The sequence below is a fragment of the Phoca vitulina genome, unplaced genomic scaffold (genome assembly GCF_004348235.1).
Source record: "Phoca vitulina isolate PV1807 unplaced genomic scaffold, GSC_HSeal_1.0 scaffold2, whole genome shotgun sequence".
Lineage (NCBI taxonomy): Eukaryota > Metazoa > Chordata > Mammalia > Carnivora > Phocidae > Phoca > Phoca vitulina.
Genome location: NW_022589705.1, coordinates 82344898 through 82369722, shown reverse-complemented (window position 1 = coordinate 82369722; position 24825 = coordinate 82344898). Strand labels below are relative to the sequence as shown.

Genomic DNA, 24825 nt, shown 5'->3' with positions numbered 1-24825 from the left:
GGATGTAATACAGGGTTGAATGAATACATGAGCGAATGAATGCATGCATTGAATTATATTGTATTGGACTGAAAAGAATTAAAGTAAACTGAAATGAACTTAAATTTGTCTAGGCCTTGCTCATCAGGCACTAAGGGCCCCTCTCTGGACCAGCCCCTGAAGTGGTGTAGACGCTTCCCTCCCCAAGTCATCTCTTTGTCCTACTTACTCCTGCTTAGGGCCCAGTGATGCTTTTCCATTGCTCTCAGCTAACTAGTCAGTTAATATCACTCAGGAAGAAGCAGGCACTCAACCAGACTAGAGCTTCAGCTTTGTCTCAGGGAGGACACTCAAGGAGGCCCATCCATTATCATAGATAAGATATCGGCCCAATGAGATGCTTGAAACTCATCTCAATTTTTTTTTAAAAAAGCAGAAGCCACACCACTGTGGATATCTGTCTTGTTTACAGTTGTTCTCATTACGGTCTGTGAATATTTTTAGCTGCATATAAAATCACAACCATCCTACACTCCTCTTCAGCCATACCTTATGGCTCTGGATTTGCAGACAGAATGTAGACTTCCCAGCCAATGAGTGAGAAGGAGAAGGCTGGGGGTGGGGGAGGGGCAACAGACTCAAGCTACCAAAAGGAGGGTGGTACAGAAATGAGCAAGAGAGACCAAAAAAGAAAAGGAAATAAAAACTAAAAGCCAAACAACGTGAAATTCCTTGCTGTTCAGGAGAAAGGGGAGGAAAGAACAGAGAAGCAGAGACTTATGAAAACCATTTGGCAAAGGAAATTCTAGAAATACAGAATAGGAGGCCCCTCACTGCCCTGACAAATCAAGGAAGGCTTCATGGAAGAGGAGATGTCCACGTTGGTCCTAAAGGGGGAGCCTACATTGTTGGCTGGGTCTCTGCGCAACCTATGGGAGAAGGTGTGGGAACCCATTTACTCAGAGACTTTGTGGAAAGGAACATGTCAGCCACTGGAGGACCACAGACCTCCTCTTCCCTTGTTCCTGCTACTTGCCTCTGTGACCACCCCCCTCTGGACACTCACCTCGAAAGTTCCCCATGAGCTTCTTCGGATCCTGTGAGGAAGTGTCAGAGGAGGTGAAAAAGAAGAAGATGACAATGAGAGCCACCTCCAGCACTAGGATCCACAGAGGCAGGCAGCCCCGCATAGATGGTGGGTACTTGGAGCCCATCCTGTGTCCTTGTCTGTGTCTGTGTGGCATCCAGCACCAGGCATCACCCCTCTGCCCCCACCCCCACTCCAAGGAGTGATAGGGGAGACACCCGCCAAAAGCCTTATCTCCGGCTGCAAGGCTGGTTTTGCTGGCCTGTTGATGGAGTTAACATAGGAGCAGAGGGACTGTGACAGGGAGCGGAAGAGATGCATTTATTCCAACACTAACTCATTCATTCAGTCCCTCACTTATTTGTTCATTCAACAAGTAGTTGCTGCATTTCTACTCTAGGACGGGCACTGTGCGCAGTTTCAAAGAGGTCATCCGTTCACTGGGCACCCACACATAAGAACCCTCCTTTGCTCATGACTTCAGTTTACCCTCCCCATATCCTTGCAAGGCAGAGAGTGGATCAGCACTCCTATTTTACAAATGGGGAAACGGAGTCTCAGAGGGGGCTTTGGATTGGCAAAATTTCTCTTTAAGACCTTACCCAGTGAGCTCTTAATAAGAATGTATTGAATGAGAATGAATGAATGAATGAATGAATGAAAGCAAAGAACAACACTAAGCCCTGAGAAAGATCCAGACAGAGCCCCTGGGGAACTAACTCTTCCGAGTTACATGGTTGAAATTATTTATATTTGAATCTGTACTTAAATCTACTTGTTTGTAAATCTTTTAAGGGTAGGTGGGGGAAAAGAAAGGAGGCTTGGGTCCAGCTCTAGTAAAAACCTGGTGGGGTCCTGCTCCAGCCCTAGGCTGTAGTTGTCTCCAGCTCTGGTCACCTCCTCACAGAGCAACCCAGGACTCTGCCTGGGGCATGAGGCAGACCACCAGCTTCAGGACCCCTGTCCCACAGCAGGGGCAGTCCCCTGAAATGGGACTTAGGGCACCTGGGCTCCAGTTCCTACCCTGCAGCTAACTTCTGGAGCCCCATCCATGTGCCTAGCAGATGGTCTGATCTATAATAAGCATAAAGAAAGAGAGGGAGAAAGGAAGGAAGGGAAGGATTGGCCCCAGCCACTGGCCACTGGGTATAGACTGAATTTATGGGGACTCAGATAATAAAACTAGACTAGGAGTTGCAGGGAGGCAGATTCTAGCCCAGCATGGTGGATACTTTATTGACCATTACAGCGGTCCGGTGAAACAGGCTGCTCATGAGGTAGTGAGCACCCTGTCCCTAGCGGAATGCAAACAGAAGCTGATGGTTACTTGTCAGTGATGTCTTGGAAGTGATTCAATATGCAGTTTGCTGGAGATTTTAATCACCCAGAAGAATCTTTTCATTTTGTTTTTAGATGAAGAAACTCACACGAGAAGGTCATACCCAAGGTCATACAGCCAGCTGACATCAGTCACTTCTTGCTCAGCACAGCTTTATTGGCAGAAGGGAAAAAAATTGAAAGTAACCTAAATGCCCAGTAGTAGGGGACTGGCAAATAAGCTACAGGACACACATCTTGCCACCAACATCAGGGTCCTGAACATATGTGGGAAAAATCCAGAGGAAAATGCTTTTAAGGTTTATCAAAATTGACACAGAGGATATACTATTGGGTGGAAAAGCAAGTTGTAGTACAGTGTGTGCAGTATGTTCCCATTTTTGTAAAAAATAATAATAAAAACCCAATATGTTAATGCATGCATAGGGGAAAAATGGCTGCAAACCACCAACACCAGCTCCTTTTACTTTAGATGCTGTCTGGAGCTAACACTTTCCAAGCACTTACCATTGCTAGGCAATGTTCTAGGCACTTTACATGCATGAACTCAGTTAATGACCCTGGGAGGTGGGTACTATTAGCCTTTTATGACAAATGAGGCACCCGAGGTGCAGAAGGGTTACGTGACTTGTCCAAGGTGACAGGACTAATAAGTAGGAGAACCTGGATTTAACCCAGACCCAAAGCCCGGATTGAGCAACTGGGTGTTTAACCACACAACTGTGGCCCAGACGACTTCTAAGTCCTCTTCCGAGTCTAGGAACATGGGATTCCCAGCCCTCTGCCCTCTCAACAGTAGCAATAGAGAGAAGGTACCCTGACTGCTAGAGATCAGAGATAGAAGTCTCCATCCCCTCATGGTCACCCCCTGGTTCTGATTTCTGGCCATCAGCTCTTCTTATGAACTGGGTTTCCGTAAGGAGGGGCTCCCCTGTGTGGGGGACAAATAAACATGACCCGAGCTGGCCTGGGTCCTGTACCAGCACCGTGTAAACCGGGCAGCTGGGCTCACCTGCCCAGGGGCACCAAAGGTCAGCCAGATGAACACTGAAGATTTTCAGTCTCTGCCAGCCCCTGGGCCTGGAGCCCCCGGATGGTTGTGTTCACCCTCGGGCCAACTTAGTGTGGGTGGCAGCTGGTTCCACACCCCGGAAGCCCCTGTGCGGCCTGCTCCTACCCCAGTGAGGGACGGACTGCTTGACAAGAGGGCCAAGCTCCTTGCCAAACAGGCTTTCTTTAATAAAGGGAGGTGTCCCCCACACTTGGCCTCTCCCAACAGATTTGTCAAAAGGGGAATGTTCTTTCTTCCCCTCTGACTCTTGCAAAAGGTCCCTGTTTTCGCACTCCTGCTCCAGACATTCTGTCTTCAAACCATCAAGGCAGCTCAACTGGTCCAAGAAAGCACAGGGGGGGACGCCTGGGTGGTTCAGTCGTTAAGCGTCTGCCTTCGGCTCAGGTCATGGTCCCAGGGTCCTGGGATCGAGCCCCGCATGGGACTCCCTGCTCTGCAGGAAGCCTGCTTCTCCCTCTCCCACTCCCCCTGCTTGTATTCCCTCTCTTGCTGTCTCTCTCTCTGTCAAATAAATAAATAAAATCTTTAGAAAAAAAAAAAGAAAGCACGGGGATCTAGGGCAGATATGTCACAAAACAAATATAGTTAAATGTTCATTGTTCAGTCTACGCGGGAGGTAAAGGGCTTTTCACTGTATAATTCTTTCAACTTCTTTGGCGTCTGTTAGAAACTTTTCATAATAAAATGTTGGGGAAAGCACTGTGTGCACCTGCTTCTCCCTCTGCCTAAAAGCCTCCTCCTGTCAGAAAACTGCCCCTGCCCTCTCCGCCTCAGAGCCAAGCACAGGGACTTCTGATTGTTGTATCTCAGCACCTACTGCTCATCCATAAGAGGTGATCAATAAATTTTTGGTTTTTTGAAAGATTTTATTTATTTATTTGAGAGAGAGAGAGAAAGTGCACAGAGGGAGAGGGAGAAGCAGACTCCCCGCTAAGCCGGGAGCCCGATGCGGTGCTCGATCCCAGGACCCATGAGATCATGACCTGAGCCGAAGGCAGATGCTTAGCCAACAGAGCCCCCCAGGCGCCCCTAAATATTTGTTGAATAAATAACAACTGCCATTTCCGGAATGCCAAGCACTGGACCAAGCATTTTGCATACATTATTCCATCTACTTTTCCCCTCAAGCCTATGAGTACAGGCGCAGTCATCCCGTCTTACAGATGAGGAAGCTGCTACTCAGAGAGGTGATGTGAGCGCTCAATGTCACACAGCTAATAAATGCTAGGGGTGGGACCCATCCCACATCCCTCTGACGCCACGGCTTATGCTGTCAACTACTTTGCAATTCTGCCTTCCATTTAGTAAACCACTCACAGTCTCAACTTCCTTAATGAGTCAAATAAGATGAGCTGCTCTACTTTCCTCACAGAATTATTACAAATGAGAGAATGAATACATAAGCATGAGTGGCGGCTGGGTTATAGAAAGGAAGGTGGGCAAGTGGTGCCATGCCTGTGACGTTCTGATCTAAGTGACCAGGCTTCCTCCAGGGGTGACGAATCAAGTCAGAGAGACTACAGAATTCACATGTAATCGTGCATTTTCTGTAAAAACAGGACTCCGTAAGAATACTCACTATACCGTCCTCACCAGGCATTGTAAGGCTCAGTCATGGGCAGCAAGCAAGGACGTAGGTAAGTCCTCCATTCCCTCTCTGGAAGTTTGTCCATACCAAGGTTGTGATCCTGCTCTGGGCATGCCTGGGTAAACTGTGGCTAAGTCAATCATTCATTCATTCATTCATTCATTCAACAAACATGAGCTTGGGAGTCAGGCAATCTGGGTTCAAATCCTGACTCCACAAATTATTGGCTGTGTGAACTTGGGTATGATGATCACTATCTATTTCCTCATCTGTAAAGTAGGGAAAATCAGTGTCAATCTCATAGAGTGGTTGTGAAGATTTTTTTTTTTAAGATTTATTTATTTGAGAGAGAGAGAGTGCATGCAAGTGGAGGGAGGGCAGAGGGAGAGAATCTTCAAGCAGACTCCCCGCCAGTGCAGAGCCTAACGTGGGGCTTGATCCCACGACCCACGAGATCATGATCTGAGCTGAAATCAAGAGTCAGACGCCTAACCCACTGAGCCACCCAGAGAACCCCGGTCATGAAGAGTAAATGAGGAAGTGCATGTAAGTGTCAGATGTGTAGAAAATCCTCCATAAATGTTAGTAATTATTATTGCACAGGGTTGGTATATTTACTGTAGAAAACTCTGAAAATGCAGACGTGCATAAAGTTTACATAAAGCACCCATGATTTCCATATCTCCAAAAACCAGTTCTTCTTCTTTTTGTATATTTTTCAGATTTTTTTTCCTATTCATGTGAATTTAGGCCTTGTTTTCTCCCCTACAAAAATGAGTAATTGCTGTTTCCGTGAACGGTATATCCTAAGTCATTTCCAAGCCTGGAATATCTTTCTACAACATTCTATCAGGGTGGCTAAGAACCCAGGCTCTGATGTCAGAATTTCTGAGTTTGAATCCGGGCTCTATCACTTACTGTGCGACCTTAGGCAAAGAACTGAGTTGCTCTGGGCTAGTTTTCTCGTCTGTAATATGGCACCAGTAACATCTCTACCTCATAGGGTTGTTGTGAGGTTGAGATCAAAGTGCATATGGTGCTTAGAGCAGTGACTGTACGTGGTAAGTGCTACGTGTCACCATTCTCCATGCCACACGACTTCCGTGGTAAGAATGTGTGACCATGTTTGACCAGCCCCCTTTGCAGGATTATCTGGGTTATTTCTAAACTGTTTCTGTTCTAAACATTACAATGAATATCCTCCATTAACAGGGTTCTCTGGGGGACACAGATACGTGTATAAGAGGTGGCCACCCCAGCGTCCGGACTTTTCGGTGACTCCTGTGGCATGGGAACCAAATTCAAGGCAGCTGAGCAGCTGACTCGAGGGCTTGAGGGGATTTGAAGCTACTGAAAGAGGGGGGGATGCAGTTTTCTTATTTGTGAAACGGGATGTGATGATCACTCTCCAGGCTCTTCTGAGCTATTCTGAGCCAGGTGAAGCTCAAGGACAAATCTCAACCCCTTGCCCATTGAACATCCCAGGAGAAGAGGAGGGACAACCCTGAATTCTTGGCTGGGCCTTGGTCTTTTGAATACGAACAGATGATTTCCCTTCCCTGTCTTACTCATCTGTAAAATGGCCACTGCTCTCCCCTGGTTCCTGACTGATGGTGGAGGTACGGAGAGCTTGGGGGGGCTCTGTGGCAGGCAGGAGGCTACCCCACCTCTGCCCAGGCCTGTGCCCTTAGGGTCCCAAAGAGCCATCTGAGGGCTCAGAGGGGAAAGGCTGGCACTTGACTAGAACCCAAAGGAGCTTGGGCTAGGGTGGCCCAGGAAAAGAGATGGTCTGGCTGGGGCAGAAGGAGGGAATGGAGAAGGGCAGTCTTACTGTGGGCTCTTGGCAAGGGGACAATTCCTGTCATCCTACTCCAGCCCATCACCAGATCAATAAACCTAATCATCAATAACCATCTCTAGGCCCCAGGTTTGGCCTATAGCATCACAGCTTGATCTCACTCAGCTGTTCCTTGAGCTAAACTGCTCTACCAAGCCAATTGCATAATTTTATTTTCTCCGAGCCTCAATTTTCCCATCTGTAAAATGGAGCTAAAATGACCTGCTTCTAAACACAGGGCTTGAAGAGTCTCCAGAGGGGATCTTGGCACAGATGTATGCAGGTAACTCAACAGCAGGGTGTTGGGACTGGAACCCAGACCACCAGATTTTCTCTGTTCTTTCTCTTTCCCCCATGTAGCCTTATGTCTGAGAGTAACTCCCAGTCACTCCACACTTCTGCCACAGCATGGAATGTCCTTATAAGGATGGTAGGCTAGACAGTGAGCTCCAGCGCCTCTGTCATCTTTTCCTGGATTACTCACCTATTCGTTCCACAGTGTGCCATGGCACTGTCCTAGATAACAGGGACATAAGGGGGAGTGGAAAAGACCATGGATATGGCCCTGTTAATAACCTTACTGAGTTGGCTGTTTGTCTCTGGCCCAGGTAATCTGGAACCTTGTAGTCATGGAGTTGATGGCTATATTCAGATCTGGGGCCTCATGGAGTCTAGAGCCAGGATCTTACCATGTAACCTTCCTAATGCATTCAAGCCTCCAGAATATTGATGTAGGTCCTGCCTGTATCCTTCTCCATGAACCAATTCACCTTGGCAGCTGAAGCCTTTTTCTGCTGCTCCAAGCAGAGCATTCCATTCAGACCCTTTCACAATGATGGGCAGCCTTGGTGAAAGTTTGAGCTCACGGAGTTTGTTATCCTTGGCCACCCAGTGCCACTTTATCAACATGCTGGAGAGAAGTGAGGGATGAAAAACAAGTATACTATTAACGGTAACTGCTTACCGTTACCTACTGTATGCCTGGCCCTGAAAGTTCATTATTCTATAAGCCTTAAAACATACCTGAGTGGAAACAGAGGTTCTAAGATTCTGTAACTTGCCCAAGCTAGTAAGTGGCCATGCTGGAATTTCAATCCTGGTCTGAAAAGGTAGGTACTCTTGCAATTTTTCAAAACTGCATCTCTTCAGAATAAGGATCCAATCCCCCAAGAAGCTTTCATCCTTGGTGGATGAACAAGACTCACCCAAGAAACCCGACTGAGGAGCAGCACTGCTGGAGATGCTCTGTGTGGGAGCAAAGGCAGAAAGGAGGGAAGATAAGGTTGCAGTGGGTTTTAGGACAGTGAGTAGATAAGGCTTGCTGGCCTGGGTAGGCCTGGAAAAGGAGAGTGGGTCTCCAGTGTGACAGCTCTGGATGCCGTAACAAAGAGAATGGTTTTCAGGCATTGGAGGATCTTTAAAAATTTGTGAGCAGGATAAAATAACGAAGAACAGCAGATGAGAATGATGACTTTGATACAAATTACAAGTTCCTCCTTGGGGTAGGTGTTGATTAAGGGGGTGATTACAGGGCAGGAAGAGGTCCACCCAACTCAGGACAAAACCAGATACCATCTACTTCCTGGAAGTTTTTAAAATGTGCTGGAAGACCACCTCACAGTCCCACTGTTGGTGTGCGGTTAAGTTGGTATGGCCACGTGATGGGAGATTCAGCAGCCATCAGAAATATTTAGGGAGGATGCATAATAACATGGGACAATGTTTACATTAAAGAACAGAATACAAAAAGACCAACCTGAAAGGCCCTCAGTGGCAACCCTGTCGGGACCCCTCTCACTTTTGAGAGCTTTTTCTGTATCTTCACTTAGTAAACTTCTATCAATTTACTCACACATACACACACAAAAGAACAGAATACAAAGTTGAATATCTAGTATGATCACAACTCTTCAGTAATAATAGCAGTAATAGTAATAATGATATCACCCATGGGGGAAAATAGGAAAGAAAGAAAAAATTTAGAGTGCTAATAGTGGTCGTGTTAAGGTGATGAGATCCATGGGTGTTTCTTCTCCCTTCAGCTACTTTTTGACAGCTTCCCAGTTTTCATTAATGACATTCTTTTTAAAAGAATCTTTGCTGTCTTTTCTAATGTGATTTTGCCAGACCTACGTTGCAAGGAATTAATGAGGAGTAAATGAGCAAGTAGATGCAAAGCACTCAGCACGGTGCCTGGCACAAAATCGGCGCTCTAGGAGGGTCCGGTGAGAGGGGTCGTTGGCCGGTGTCCCAACATCTGAAAAGCCCGGCCCTCGCCGCCGAGCAGCCTCCCCTTAGTCCCCGCGGCATCGACCCCTCGCACAGCACTGACACGTCCCCGACGCTGACGCTCGCCGTGTCCAGCAGGCGTGGTGCCCGCGGAGCCATCCGCACAGCCCGTCCTGCGGACGTGGAGAGAGGGTCGCACCGCCCCACACACCCCCAGCAGCCCAGCGCGACGTCGCGCGCACCCACGGCCCCGCCCCCTGTGACGCGCCTCCAGGGGGCGGGACCGTAGCAGCCCCGCCCCGTGCCTCCTCCGATTGGCCGCCGCGCTGTCACCACGTCGCCGGGAGCTGGCAGGGTGTGTGTGTGTATGTGTGTGTGGGGTTTGCTTTGTCATTCGTACCCCCGTCGCGCGCTGACGCGGCCGGCCTGGCCGAACGCTCCAGGATCCGCAGAAAGGGCCCCCGGCGCTGACCCCGGAGGCTCCCGGAGGGGGAGGATGCTGCGAACCCCTTACATAATGACGCGACTGACTGGGGCACATGTCAGCGCAGAAAACAGCACATGCCGCAAACCCAGGCCTCCCGATTTCATACGGTGCTAGTGATAGCGGGCAATGAATATAGCACGGTATGCTCTAGCATGGATTATAATACAATGAAGCGCAATCCAACAGTCATGAAGTGTGCCTTCGCAATAAGGCATAATATAGGATGTTATATTTATAGGGCCTATTTATAAGCCTCTATTTAAATCTTTTCTGATAGGCCCAGGCACGCACACAGACACTATAATGATTGGCGCATTCTTCTGTCCTTCAAAGAGGCGGGTTCTCGAGTCCGTTGTGCCTCAGCGGGCCCTTGGATTGGCCGGCAGCGGCGTAGCGACGCCTTCGATTGGCCTCGGGGGCCGTCCGTCGGAGCCGAGGAGGCGGGGCAGGCGGCTGGCTGGTGCTGGGGCGGGCGGGCCCCGGAATTGTCATTTCTTTGTTTCCGAAGGCGGAGGAGGCTCTGAGCCCCCCCTCCCCGTCCCACCCCCTCCCCCCGGGTGCTGGCTCCATGTCTGTGTGACCGGCCCCAGGGGTAGAGTCCAGGCCCGACGCGGGGCGGGCCGGCGGCGGCGGCGGCGGCTGAGGTGAGAGACGGCGGCGGAGGCGGCGCGGGCACCCGGCCCCCCAGCGGGAGGATGAAGCGGCGGAACGCCGACTGCAGTAAGCTCCGCCGCCCCCTAAAGCGGAATCGGATCACCGAGGGCATCTACGGCAGGTGAGCGGCGGCGCCCCCGCCTCCGCCCGCGCGGGCCCCGCGGCCCCCGGTCGGTTGCGGAGGGGCCCGGCCCCGTTATGTAACCCCGACTAGGCCGCACGCCCGCGCCGGGGGCTCTCCAGAGGAGCGCGGCCCGGGGGGGCTCCGGCCGGCCCGCAGGGGTGCGCCCCGGGGGCGCGGGGCGTGGCGAGGGCCGCCGTCCGGGCGGGGAGGGCGCGGCGGCCGCTGGCGGAGGAAGCCGCCGAGCCGCCGTTGGGAGCTCCCTGGACCCGCCGGGGGGAGGGGCGGCAAGCCCCCTCCCCTCCCGCGCCCCTAGCCCAAGACGCCGGGCCCCGAGGGCCGCTCCCGGGGCCGCCGGGCCTCCGCTGGCCCCCCAGTTCCGCTCTGGCCTGGGAGTCGCCGGCCTGAATCGGGAGGCGGGTGGACCATATGCACTAGGGGGAAAGGCTGACAAAGTTGGGAGCAGACGGTGGCCCCACGGTCCCCGGCAGACTGGGCAGGTGGCCACGTTGCCCGGTCTTTCGCCCTCTACTTCTCTTGCGGGATCTCAGACTTGGCACCGAGGGCTGAAGCCGATACCCCCTAATCATGCCCTGTGGCCCCGCTCCAAACTCAGGAGCTGATGATCATTTTCTTAGCAAACATTATTTTGACCATTCTAAGCTGATAGTTTTCTTCGAACCTTTTAAAAGGGATTTTTTTCCAAACTCAAAATTTTCTTTTTCTTCCGGGGGGAAAAAAAAAAAAGGCAGTGTCCCTTTAAATAGAAACTGAATTCACTGCTCTGAGGGGGAGAAGGACAACAGGTTCATGGGGCAACTTGGTGACAATCACAGCTTCCTAAGCAAAACTTGTGTACGACCTGTCATTTTTCTGGTTCTTCTTAGAATGTTAATTCTGAATGGTACTTGCCTTGATAAATGATTTCGGTGGAGAAATCATTAATTTACAAAGGAGAATTATCAGCATGTGTATATAGGCTTAATTGAGTTTCCGTGGTATTTTACGATTTAGCTGTTTGAGCTGTGGGACTTAGAGAAATATGTGAGGTAGCTGATAACACCCAAGTTGTCACCAAGCTAATGACCACGTCTTAGCATAACTGTACACCTTGCACATGCTGTTGTTTACATATATGGAAGATTGCTTTTCACAAGCAGCTGAGTGATGTAAACATCAGGGCTTTCCTTTATTTCAAGTTTAAAAGCATTAAGAAGTCAAAGTATAAAGTTCTTATGTATATTTATCCTTCTCTATAGATATATCCTTATGTAATGAGCCATAGATCATAGGAATAATTCATTCATTCATTCAACAAATGTACATACTATGTGCCAGGCCCTGTTCTAGCTATGAGGGTACAGCAGTCAGTAAAACAGGCCAAAATCCAAGCTGAATTAATCAAACCTGACCATTTAAACTAAAAGTGAAAAAGCAAAAACCGTTTTCCTACAGATTTAATAGGTGGGGGAGAAATGTCTCTTTAAGTTGAAGACACTGTGATCCTTTAGGAAGGATTTTTTTCTGCCCATTGAAAAAGATTTGAACAACTTAATAGTGACACAAGAATAGAAAAAGCATATTAAACAGAATTGTAGACCAAGGACTTTGAATGGCTGCTAGTCACAGTAACATATGATGATATACCTTTATAGAAAGAAGACTGAGGATCCCATATTGTTTACATGTGTTGTATTTTGACATCTCTTTATATTTGAACAGATGATGCCCAATTTAATACCTGCCTGATAGTAACCACTCAATCAATGTGAACAATGTGAATTCATTGTCTAATGAAGATCTATTATTTTAGTGATGAGCTTTTGGAATTCAAATGTTCCTACCCTAAAGTAAATATGCTATGCAAGTTATTCAGAGTTTTGCTGTAAAATTTTAAAACCCAACAGCTCTCAAATCTGTTTGCCCTTCTCTGTTTGGCATTCTTTAAGTTAGATGTTAATCAAAGACCTACATATATTTCGACCTGTCTTTCCTTTTGGAGCATCATATATCAAATGAATGTTTTAATTCACTTACCTGTTTCTTAGTTTATAATATGGAGTATTGGACTAAAGAACAAGATCATAGTTTTGTTTTTTTCCAATTCTGTTTTTAAAAATATGTTTAGAAATTTTTCCTTTATTCCTAAAACAAACAGAATGAGTGGGCTAGTTATAAATTATGGTGTTTGAGGATTTGTGAATATCAAATTTCTGTGATCATCGAATTTAACTCTGTATTAATTGTTCTTCATACCATCTATTACCCATTTTGTTTCTCAACACCTGGCCAATTTTGGTCTCATTAAACAGAGACCTTTTTTCCTGAGGCTCTGTTGACAGTTTTGATAACCACTGTCTACTGTTTCACAGCATGACCTTTCATGAACATTATTTTCATGTTCTCAGTCTGCACAACTTTTTGAATCTGGGCATAGCAAGGAGGCAGCTGTGATGAAGAGAGCACTGGACTGTGGGCATCAGGAGACCTGGGTTCGGACTCAGAATCCCAGCTCTGCCACTTTGAGCCCCATTCTCTCATCTGTCAAATGAGTCTTGAGGACTAAAGGAGCTCATGTTCAGTTTGTGAAACTCTTATAAATTCTAGCAGGCTATCCAAATATTATTTACCCTGTTGTTGTTATCACAGTTTAACATGTTTGGTTTATTTTTTAAGGAGGCAAGAGAGACTATAAGATTTGCTACAGTTATAAACAGAAGTTGAGTAGTCAAAACAAAGGGTCAGTTGCTGCTTGGTCTTGCTGAAAAAAATCCTATTGCTGAGATGCTTTTAATCATGGGCTCCAATCCAGCAACTGTGACTGAGGTGATTTTCAGATGATATGCTTATTGTCAGTATAATGACTATGATAGAATTGTTTCGGGGCAAGGTAAAAGGAAAATGGATTTTAGACATATCAGCATTATCTACATTTATATGTGTGCCCATTGTTTGAAAATTGAAATGTACATATATCTTATTCCAGTCAAATTAATAATCAAGAATAAGAGAAAAGAACCAGGGATGGTGATGATTTCCTTTTATGTTATTAAGGACTAAAATTCAAAACACATTTAAAAACAATCCGAGCCAGCATAGATCCAGAGTAGAAATTCAGTATTCAATAAATGTTGAGTGTGTGAGTTAATAAATAAATGAATATAAACTAATTCATCCTACTCAGTTAAGAACCTGTGTTGTTCAGGGAATCGTGGAGGATACAGAATTAGATATGGTTTCTTGTCTTCAAGGAGTTTACAGTTTAGTAGATCATCGTAATGCCCTCTTAAATTTGTACAGTGGTTTTGAGGTTCCAAAGAACTTTGCGTTCTGTTCAAGGAAAAATATTTTTGTTGAATTATATTTTAGCCGGCTATTTTAGTTGTTCACCTGATGCATTAACAGCTTTATTTTGCCCTGTGCTATTTTATGATGAAGTAGACAGTCGCCAGTAAGTGAGGGAATATTTTCTAACTCAAATGAGATAAATGTGAAAGAACTTCGGAAATCATAAGGAACGGTTATTAATAAGAGAAAGTAAAATAAATAACTGCACTTAACTATGACATTCCAGACGTCCTCAGGTTTTATGGCAGCGATTCTCTGTCCATGTCTGCTCCTTCACACATGCACCAGACACTCCCAGCAGTAACGTCTAATTACATGCGGTGATTCTCCAGGTGAGGTGGGGTTGGAGTGCTCTGTAGTTTTGAAAAGCCTTAAGGGGATCCTGTGTGGTTTAGCCACCTGTCACTTTGCCATGTTCCCCACTTCCTTCCCCCTGAGAATTACTGACTTTATAATGGAAAGATGAGATGATGTGTGTGGTAGGGAGAAGACAGGGGCAGAAACGTTTACGTTGAAAGCTTCTGGAGTTAAAATTGTTACTTGCCCAAGTAGGCATAATAAGCATTTTAAGTAAGGCACATGTGTTAAGCTTCAGGAAACTATTCTATATCTTTGTTACTGGTGGTTGAAGGAAGCGCCCCTTCACTTGTGAATTTATGAATACTTCCTGTCATCGTGTAGCACGCCACCTGCAGCTTGGACGAGCAGGACTGTGCCTGACTCGTAGATTCTTACAGCTTCGCACCTTCAGACTAGAGCTGAGGACTCGGACGTCCCTGGTAGGTAGAATACCTTGGCCCGTCTTTGTTTCAGAAAAGAGTTTCCTGGCCTCTGACTTTTGGAATGATCCAAGTTTGCATCCTTCTCAGCTTCCTAATTTCCTTTTTCAGACCCTAGTCGAAATAATCTGATCTCCAGAGATTTCACTTTTCTGCCGTTCCTGCCTCTTTAATTAATGATGTTTCCTAAGCCTAGTTTTAGCTCCTTTGGGTTATGCTTATTAAAGCCACTAGAGGCTGGCCTGACCCTTGGCTGCCTTGATTGTACATGTGTCCTGCCGAAACCCCAGACACCCCAGTGTTGCAACCTCACAGCCTAAAAGCATTTTGGTGATCTTGGGAGGCTTTTTCAGCCACACTGGACCTGACATGAAAGTGATAGATTCTGTATTGTTTTAGAGGGGTGTTGGGGAAGGGGGTAAGTTTTGACTAACCTTTCCAGTGAGGTGTTTACCTAATCCTTATATTTACAGTTTGCATGAAATGCATTTGAACAAATCTGCCACATTGGAGTTTTGTACTTAGTTTTTGCCAGTAGTGTGTTACCTTAAAAGAAAGGTACTTTCCTCCAACTCTCATTTGTGATTCTTCTTGTCTGAGTACTCTTGGCAGTTTAGTTTCATTAGATGTTTTGAAAATCCCTTTAAATTTCTGCTACGAGTCGAGGCAGGGGAAGGAGGGAACGTGATCTAGTTCAGATTATTTGCTTTAAAGCTTCCTGTTTCATTAGTGATATTCTCCTTTTTCTTTGATTCCTTATGGCCTTTCTTGAACCTCACTAGATTTGGAGATTGGTTTTAATGGTAGACTTAATAGCTTATTATTTTCACTTTTTGTTAGTTATTTGCCAAATATTCTGGAGCCAGTTCCTGTTCTATAGGCACTTATATGTCTAGAGTCTTTTTCTTTGGCCATTTCTCCCAGATCTTCCCACTGATATTAACCCTTTGGGGTTTTGTGTGTATATATATGTGTGTTTTGTTTTGTTTTGTCGTTTTCTAGGCTACCATCCAGGTGATACTTAAGGGAATATAATAAAATATAACATATACCTTGTGGAGTCTGGAGGGTCAGATAGAAATTTTAAACATGGTTAAGAGCTCAAAGTGAAATACTGTAATTAGGTTTCCTTCCTTCCTTCCTTCCTTCCTTCCTTCCCTCCTTCCTGTCATGGGGCTCAAACTCATAACCCTGAGATCAAGGGTCGCATGCTCTACCAACTGAGCCAGCCAGGCGCCCCTGGGTTACTTTTCTTGATGAAATTCAGTGTGCTCTTCAAAGATACTGATTACTTTTATTCTCTAGGCTTACTAGATTTGGGTGTAATTATTTTACTTGGATCGTTTTCAAGAAATAGGTCCAGAAGAAAAAAGTTGTTTGCCCAACAAGCTACATAAGTATAATGGTACAGACCAACAGCAGAAACACATATCCTTTGCTAGATGTTTTTTTTTCCATCATGAATTTCTTCAAATACCCAATGAGTGAATATTTCCTCAAGGTCTCTCACCTTTAGTCACATGGATCCTGGTAATGGAAATTTAAAAAAAAATAACTGTTAGAATGTATTCTTTGAGGCTTTATATCTTTGACATCTAACTTAACTAATACCAAATTGGCCTCTGCTCATCAACCCTCCAAAATGCCTATCATCCCCAGACTTGGAAGCCCCTTCATACCACTAACCTTCATTCCTTTGTTTTCCTCTGCTGCTTTTAAGGACAACGTACTCACATTGAGTCATGGGATTGTGACATCAGAAATAATTTCTCTCTCATCCATCTCTTCTGTTGCCTTTTCTTTTTTAGAGGCTTTGCCTTTAGTGGATTGAAATAGTGCAGCTAGTCCACTTGAGGTATATCTGTAGACATCACTAGTGGACTTAGACCATTTGAGATCTCTTTCCTTACCTAGCACAGGGGAGGTGGCCAGAAACAGTCTAGCTCTGTTTTTAAATTATATTATTACTTTGTTCATCTTTAAAGCACTTCTAAAAACCAAATAAGTTGCTCAGTATTAAAGTCAGTATTTTGCCTATCTTGTAGTGAGGGTACTTGCGTTATAGAGAGAATGAGTGCCGTGTTCATGGTCAAACAAAAACTCCTGTCTCAGATGAGAGAAATACTAAGGCTAGAATCTTTTTTCTCAGATGTAATAAGCATTATTTTCTTGCCTTGCTCTAGGCTTGACAAGCTATACCTAATGGTTTATTGTAATTATGACTTTTTTAAAAAATGAATTATCTTTTTATTTTTGAATTACATGTTTCTCTATTACAGTGATCATTCTAGGAGTGTGAATTTCGCTAGAAAGCAGTCTTGAGTTGTCCCATGTTTCGTGCCATAGTTATTTCTGTAAAGAATATTTGACTTTAGGCGGCGCCTGGGTGGCTCAGATGATTAAGCATCTGCTTTTGGCTCAGGTCATGATCCCAGGGTCCTGCATGGAATCTGCTTCTCCCTCTCCCCCCGCCCCCGCTCCTGCTCTCTCTATCTCTCTCTCAAATAAATAAAATCTTAAAAAAAAAAAAAAAATATTTGACTTAAAACTTTTTTCTGTAGAGCTTCATAGTGTGTTTACAAATTAAGTTTATAAATTCATAGTTTATGAATGAGATACTGAGGGTTTATTCTTTCATAAAGTACATCTGCTCATTTTTTTAAAACTTGTAGATTTAAAGAATTATATAAGTTGAATGTGTATATAGGAAAGCATATAAAGAAGGAAAATAATATTTATTGAATATCTAATATGAGATGAGAAAGTCCAGTGTGATAGATAAACATAAGGGCTTTAAAGTTATTTGAACTCGACTTCAAAGAATGTTCCTGACACTAGTTGTGTCACTTTGAACAAGTCACTTACTTGCTTTAGCCCTCAGTTTTCTCATCTGTAAAATGAGGATGGTAAATAATACCACCTACTTTATAGGACTGCTATAAGGATAATTGAGATAAGTGACATAAAAAACTTAGCATCGTGCCTGACACAGATAATTGCTCATAAAGTTATTTGCTGTTACTGCTATTATTATCTTTTCTTCATTGTCTTATTTTGTTCCAGTAAGGGTATTAGCTTCAGTTTCAGATGTGAGGAAACCACAGTTGCCCCAGGTTTGGTTACTTGATAGAGGCCCATATGAGTCTAACCCTAGAGTCTGTCCTCTTTCTGTTGTACAGTATTGTGCCACTTCATTGTTTCTGAGTGATGTTTATGTGTAAGAACTCATATGATACTCTCAGACTTTCTGCTACACGGAGAGCAAGTGTCATTGTCTTCATTTTCCAGGTGAAGCAACAGGTACCAGGAACCTTTTTTCCTTCTCAAAAAGAGAATGTCTATTAAATAATAATTTTTAAAAAAACAGTATAGATATGACAACAGTGCAAAATGTGATCGGACCAGGGTCCTATTGATTGATCGAGCTCTATCTATTTATCTGTTGCTTTAAAGGACATTAGTGAGGGGCGCCTGGGTGGCTCAGTCGGTTGAGTATCTGACTCTTGGTTTCGGCTCAGGTCATGATCTCAGATCAAGCCCCGTGTCAGTCTCCATGCTGAGCGGGGAGTCTGCTTGAGATTCTCTCTCTCCCTCCCCCTCTGTCCTCCCCCCCCCAAAATAAATAAATAAATCTTTTAAAAAAATAAAGGACGTTAGTGAAATAATTACTGAAATTTGAATAAGGTGTCTAGATCAAATAATAGTAACATATCAATGTTAATTTCCTGACTTTGATTTTAAAAAAACCAATAAAACATATATAGGGAGAGAATGATATCAAGAACGTGATAAAATGTCATTGTGCATTCTGAGTGAAAAATATAAGGGAACTCTTTGTACTATTCATGCAACTTTTCTGTAAGTCCAAAGTTATTTCAAAATGAAGAGTTAAAAAAAATAAAAGTAACACACTTGGTATGCAAAAATTAACGTGATAGTGTATTAGCATAATGCACCAGACCTTAGTACTCCTGCTCTGGGATGATCACTGTTATATAATTTTTAAGTATCATTTTTTTCTTTTTTTCTATATAAGCAAACGTGTGTATTTCTCCCTTAACAAAAGTACGATTCCAGTTTACATAAAAGTTTTTTGGCTTTTCTCCTCACTTAATCTCTTCTCCATTTCTTTCCATGGAAATGTATTCATTTACTTTTTTAGCAGCAGCACAGCATTCCACGTAGGATTCACTTCTCTGTGGTCTCCAGACTCCTGTTTCTGTGCTCTTTCAACAGTGCTCCGCAGCCTCTCACTTCCTGGTTCCTCAGGTTTCTTTCCTATGAAAGGGTAATAACTGCCCTGCTTATTTCACAGTTGTAAGGCTAAAATGAGATAATTAATATGAAAGCATTTGGAAAAATTGCACATATGATGTAAGTGTAAGGTGTGATTAGGTAGATGATTACTACTGCTGAAGATGTGAAGTGTAATCCTGTGGGTTGTTCTCTTTCTCCTCACGTGCTTCTGCAGCCCCCCATCCCAAACCTCACAGAGTCCACACTGTCAAAAGTGGTGTGGTTTGTTTGTTTTTTTTAGATGAAAGTGTTTTTGAAGCAGAATTTCCAAAACTCTAAATTCTCCAACTGTGTTAAGTTACAGTACCTGTCCTTGATATCTCTGCAGTCTATGTGATCCTTTGTAAAAACACTATACCACACAATTCTTTTTTTAAAGATTTATTTATTTATTTTAGAGAGAGAGTGTGTGCATGGGAGGGGGGTGGTTGGGAGGGCCAGGGGGAGGGAAAATCCCAAGCAGACCTTCCACTGAACCTTGCGCAGGGCGTGGGGCTCGGGGCTCGGGGCTCGATCTTACCACCCCCAGCTCATGACCCCAGCCGAAACCAAGAGTTGGTCCAAGAGTCGGTCGCTTCATGGACCGCGCCACCAGGCACCCCACCACACAATTCTTAAAAGCTTTTTTAAGTGATTTCTTATTCTAGGTTTTCTTTATGCTTTCTAAATTGGGCATATTTTATGCTAGATTTGTCATTGCAGTGGCTGTGTGTGTGTGTGTGTGTGTGTAATTGACACTCGAAAGGTTCTCTTGGCAGTCTGCAAGAGGCCTAGAATAGAAAAGAGAAATAAGGAGTAGCTTAGGTCTTCTCAGGCATCCTCCTGTCTGGATTGCACACTGGGAGGCAGGTGCAGAACCTAGCAGCAGGGGCGAGGCCGTTTTATCTTGATGCTGTGCACAACTTTCTGTAGTCCACCATTTCTCAATTATTTTTGTCTCGGGACCTCTTTCCACTCTGGGTTTATATGGGTTATATCTATCAATATTTACTGTATTAGAAATTGAGACAGACACATTTTAAATAATAATTACAAGCTGATATAAAAATAATAAATCCATGAGAAGAGTGGTGTGGCTTTACATTTTTGCAGATTTCTTTAATGTTAGGCTAAATAGAAGACACTTTGAGAACCCCCACTGCAGGCCGAGCCAGTGGCAGGCAGGCCAAATGGAGTGATAGTCTGGTACACAGAGCAAGGCTGATTAGATTCATTTCTTCCTATTGAAGACCACAACAGATTGGGAGCAGGTACATGGTAATCTTCGGAGCAGAAGCTGTATTTGTTTCTTTTGTTGATGTTGCTTTATTCAGACACCCTTCCCAGTCATCTGTGCATGATTTCTCTGTCTACCTTCATTTTAAGTGTGTACTCTGGTAAAGGCCTTACTGTCAATCCTAAACACTCTTGTGCATTGCAGGCCATTCATTCAACAAATATTTGTTGAGTTTTTGTAGTGTGCAGGGTGCTCTGCCAGGCACTGAGGATAAAGTAGGGAACAAAATAGGCAGCTCTTTTGTTCTTGTGGACTTTACATCTAAATAGTTAATTAAATAAAATACTATTTATTTATAACTGTGATTAAATGTTCTTACAGTACGGGATGCTATGTGAGCATATAATGGGGTAACAGTGTTTACTTTGGGATCAGGGAGGCCTTTTTTAATGACATGATGTCTGTGTTGTGTGCTGAAGGATGGGTATAGTAGCAGAAGTGCTTCATTTGGTTAAATTGTACTTAGGTGGGGATCTTGTCTGTGACTCAGATAGAAAAGTAAGAAAATGGAAGAATCAACCCTGAACAGTGTTCCCAATTGAGGGAAGGAGAACTAAGGGTTTGGAGATAAGTATTGATTATTTAAGTAGATAGTTGTTTAATTTCTGAGACACTGTGGAATTCAGTGGAGGTTCCATGACAATGAGAAGTTTATACCATGGACCAGTACTTCTCAAGTTTTAATGTACAGACAAATGGTCTAGGGATCCGGTGAAAATGCAGGCTTAGATGAAATAGGTCTGGGATGGGCCCTGAAATACTGTTGTTCTAAAAAGCTCATAGTGATGCTGATGATGCTGGTCCATGGACCACACTTTGAGTAGCAGGACTATAATTACACATCTGATTTCAGTAGGAGTATGGGCTGGACAAGAGGCTGGATGACTATTCTAGAGGTGATGTGGAGTAGGGAGAGGTATTTGATAACAGAGAAGACGGCAGTTTGGTTTAAGAAGTATCATGCCACATACTGAAAGCTAAAAGCAATTCACAGTTGCTATTCCAGAGAAGACAGGAAAGCTAGGGATTGAGATAGATGGCCACTAGCACAGCCAGTGAAATCTTCTACAGAGTCATTTCTGTGGTGAGGACCAAGTGAACTAAATGGCCATTAGTCTGCCTAGGGAAAAGGTCAGGTACTGAGGATTGATGGCCACACTCATGGTAATTATGTGGGCTCCAAAAATGATCTACATGATAGCAGCTAGTGGTACTAGAAAGAAGGTGCACTTTACTTGGAAAAAGAAAAATGTTCAATACTACTTCTCATTAATCATAGATGATTAATCATTAATCCATAGGTGAAGAGTATTGCCAAATAGATTCAGGTTAAAAATGGTTGTAAATGGCAAGGGTAGGAATAGAATGGAGGAGGGGAAAGAAACTTATAGTTAATAACCCCTTTGAAAGAATCACCACCATTAAGCCTAATAATCACACGTCTCTTCTTAATTTCACTGGCATCCAGAACAGAAGCATATAAGACCATCAAAAGACATTATTGGTCTGCCCTTGTTCGATTATATTACTATGGAAAATATCTTTTCATTGTAGTTATGCTTTAAATTTTTGTTCAAGATATTTTATAGTTATTCATAAATGTGTTTGGATCAGAGAAAGTAACATCAAGTTATGAACCATGTTGTGAACTGTATGTATAAAAATATTTTATATTTGATCACATTCTCTTCATGGTTTAAAAGAAATATTTTGGAATGCTATAATGGCTTAAAACCTAACTTTCTCTCCCCAGTAGAATGTCATTTCTTTGGATTTGGCAAAATCTTATGACCTTCAGAACATGGAAGGAAAGGAATTAGGGTACTGATAAGCAGTCATTTTAGGTTACTTGTCTTTTAACTTTTTTACATGTACCTATAGAAGAATAATAAGCATAAGTTACTGATACAGAGGACTAAGTGAATACTGAATCAGGCAACTGTCTTAAGCTTTCTAAAACCCTGAAGGCAGAAATGAATCAATAGAATTCAGTACTAGTCCTAAAGTAAAATCAACTTTTTTTTAAAAGATGAGTAAAGAATTATTTATTTATTTACATTTAAAAGTGTGGGCAAACACATAATGTAAAATTCAGCATCTTAGCCATTTTTAAGTGTACAGTTCAGGAACAATATATATATTCGCATGATTGTGCGACTAAGCTCTAGAACTCCTTTTGCAAAACTTGTAAAATCTAATTTGTTAATTAGGTTGCCTCTTGATTTTTAGAGGCAGGGCCACCTAAAAGGGGAGCCTGAGGAAAGTTGAGGGTATGGCATATGTTTGTGAAAGGTCAAGTTTCCTTAGATATCTGTACTTCTAAACTGTGACTCAGTAAGAGCTGGGTGTCAAGGAACATGAAAGTACGAGAGCAGTTTTTTTGAAAAGAACTGAAATATATAAAAAGGAACTCTCTTGAAGTCACAGACTTGAAAAAGAGTAGTCATTGTTACAAAGATGATCATTTCTGTATTGCCTTTGGTTTAAATGATTGGGCTATTAAAAGCTATTCAGTAGGCTGTCATTCTTTGGATAATGCTATCTAAATAGTGCAACAGAACATTGCCTGCTAGACTGGGATCCTGCCATGCCTTGGAAGCATTTGGGGCAGAGACAGTTGGTAGTACTCTACCTTCTCCACCTGGGGAGTGGTGATGACTGCACACGATGATATACTCCCCGCATCTCATTCACCTCATCCAGAGGCAGCCCCATGGGGAAAAGTGTTCATTGGAGAGGTAAAAACATTTCCATATGTGCCTAGAAACAGTTCTAGAGACAAGGAAAAACCTTTCAGTTTTAAAGCCAAGCAGCTTGAAAATCTAGTTTGAAACTAGATTTGTGTTCCCGAATGCCGACATGACTCAGCTGTTCCTTCTAGTAAAATATGCCTTGCTCTCCACTGGGTCAGTGATGGATTTTTGATGGGTGAGAACGAGGGCCCCATCTTCATCTGGCTAATATGATTCTAGTGAAATGAAACTAAAAGGTGGGACTTGCCTGTTTTCTTCTGGTTTGCCTTGGGTTCCTTGATTGTATAGCAAACCTCTTAATCGAAACTTATTATCAAGCCCTAAGAAGTTCTACCAAGAGTTAGTATTAGAAATTGCCCCTAGCTGCAGATAATGTCTCATTATGCTACTGTATCATCGAGGGTCATACCTGTCCGTTCTTGACATCTTTTTACCCTTGTGGCTTCAGAGGGCACAGAAAGAATCCTCAGTGCTGGATCTTGCTTTTGTTGTCTGCCGCCCACCCCAAGTTTATAATTTTTTTGTAGCTTATTTTAATATACTTAAAAATGATTTATTAAAGTCTTGATTTTGTTGTTGATGGTGTATATTCAAACAGCTAATGTAATCACATCAATATTGGAATGTTTGTATTACAAAGCAGCGTACAAGGCTCTGGCCCAAATCAAAGTAAATTTTAGGTATTTCCAATCTATAGCTAAGAAAACCTTTTTTTTTTTTTTTTTTTTAATGCCTAAACTTAACCTGCTCCAGAATTGCCTGCGTTAAGGACATAGAATTAGGGGCTTATTAGTAAGGGGCTTATTAATCTGAAGGCTTCTATTATCAATTGTACAACTCATGAACTAGAAGAATGGACTTTGAGATTTTAATCCATGTCCTTACCTTGTTTTGAGCTACTGCAGTGGTTAAATATGTGTCCTGCCTGGCTTATCAAAGTCTGCTTCTACTTAACATAAATCCAGAGGGAGCTGGAAGCACACATTTACATCTTAGCTAGAGCAAGGCTAGGATACTTTAGGATTTTTTTCTTTAATGTACATTTTGTGTTCTCACAACCCATAGTAGTAATTGGCAACTGCTCCCTACGTTAGTTTCTGTTTGGGGATGTCCTTTGGTTAATACAGGTGAATACCACACAGAAAGGCAAGAGGAGAAAAGAGGGAAAAAGACAGAATCCTTCAAGCATGTAGGGATGTGCATCAAGAATTTCAAAGACTCTTCAAACAGATGTAGAGGGGTGGGCAAACAGCAAATTCGAAGGCTTTCAACCATGACATTTTCTTCTAATGAAGAAGAGCTGGAAAGCTGTAATTTTGAGAGTGTTGCAGTATTTTAAATCAGACACTTAGCACATTTTAAAATAGTGGTGAAATGTAAAATTTTTTTCCATCTTAGATAGAATTAAGCATTTTTGGTCATCATCTTACTTTGATAGTTGTGGGTCTCAGAGTGAATGGCAGAGCTTTTAAAATTTAGGTGGGTTGTAGCAACATCTCCCTCTGTCCTTTATTGCCGTTATTTTCATGGTATGTGAAGATATTTTTGTCTCTCAAAGAAAGCAGTGCATTTTCTTTTTCTAGTGCTTCACCAATGACCTTGAATTAATTCTCTATTTTTATGCTTTGCAGTACATTTTTATACCTGAAATTCCTGGTAGTGTGGGCACTTGTCCTCCTGGCAGATTTTGTCCTGGAGTTCAGATTTGAATACCTGTGGCCGTTTTGGCTTTTCATCAGGAGCGTCTATGATTCCTTCAGATACCAGGGACTGGTATGTTTATTAATATGTTTTTCAAGTCTAAGGGGTTTAATTTTCTAAGAAAATCTTTAGTAACTGATGATAAAAAAACCCACTATCAAATCATTATACCTCACCCACCCTTCTCTACCATTCCAATGAAAAGAAGGGGAGGGACAAAGAGCTTGGGAGGGAAACAGAGTAGTGAAGGAAGCAATAATTACCCAGTCCTACTCTGAAG

The 24825-nt window shown here is 43.4% G+C and overlaps 2 protein-coding genes across 2 annotated transcripts in view; one reads left to right on the top strand and one right to left on the bottom strand.

The window, feature by feature from the left end:
• RHCE (Rh blood group CcEe antigens) overlaps nt 1-1248 on the bottom strand; it is a 36120-nt gene extending 34872 nt beyond the window's left edge. Inside the window, exon 1 of the mRNA XM_032391005.1 lies at nt 1046-1248. Coding sequence (XP_032246896.1) covers nt 1046-1223 — 178 coding nt within the window. The 5' untranslated portion in view covers nt 1224-1248. The remainder of the gene's footprint in view (nt 1-1045) is intronic.
• Nucleotides 1249-10144: 8896 nt separating this feature from the next.
• MACO1 (macoilin 1) overlaps nt 10145-24825 on the top strand; it is a 57554-nt gene continuing 42873 nt past the window's right edge. Inside the window, exons 1-2 of the mRNA XM_032390991.1 lie at nt 10145-10392; nt 24476-24617. Of these exons, the coding sequence (XP_032246882.1) occupies nt 10313-10392; nt 24476-24617 (222 nt within the window). The 5' untranslated portion in view covers nt 10145-10312. The remainder of the gene's footprint in view (nt 10393-24475; nt 24618-24825) is intronic.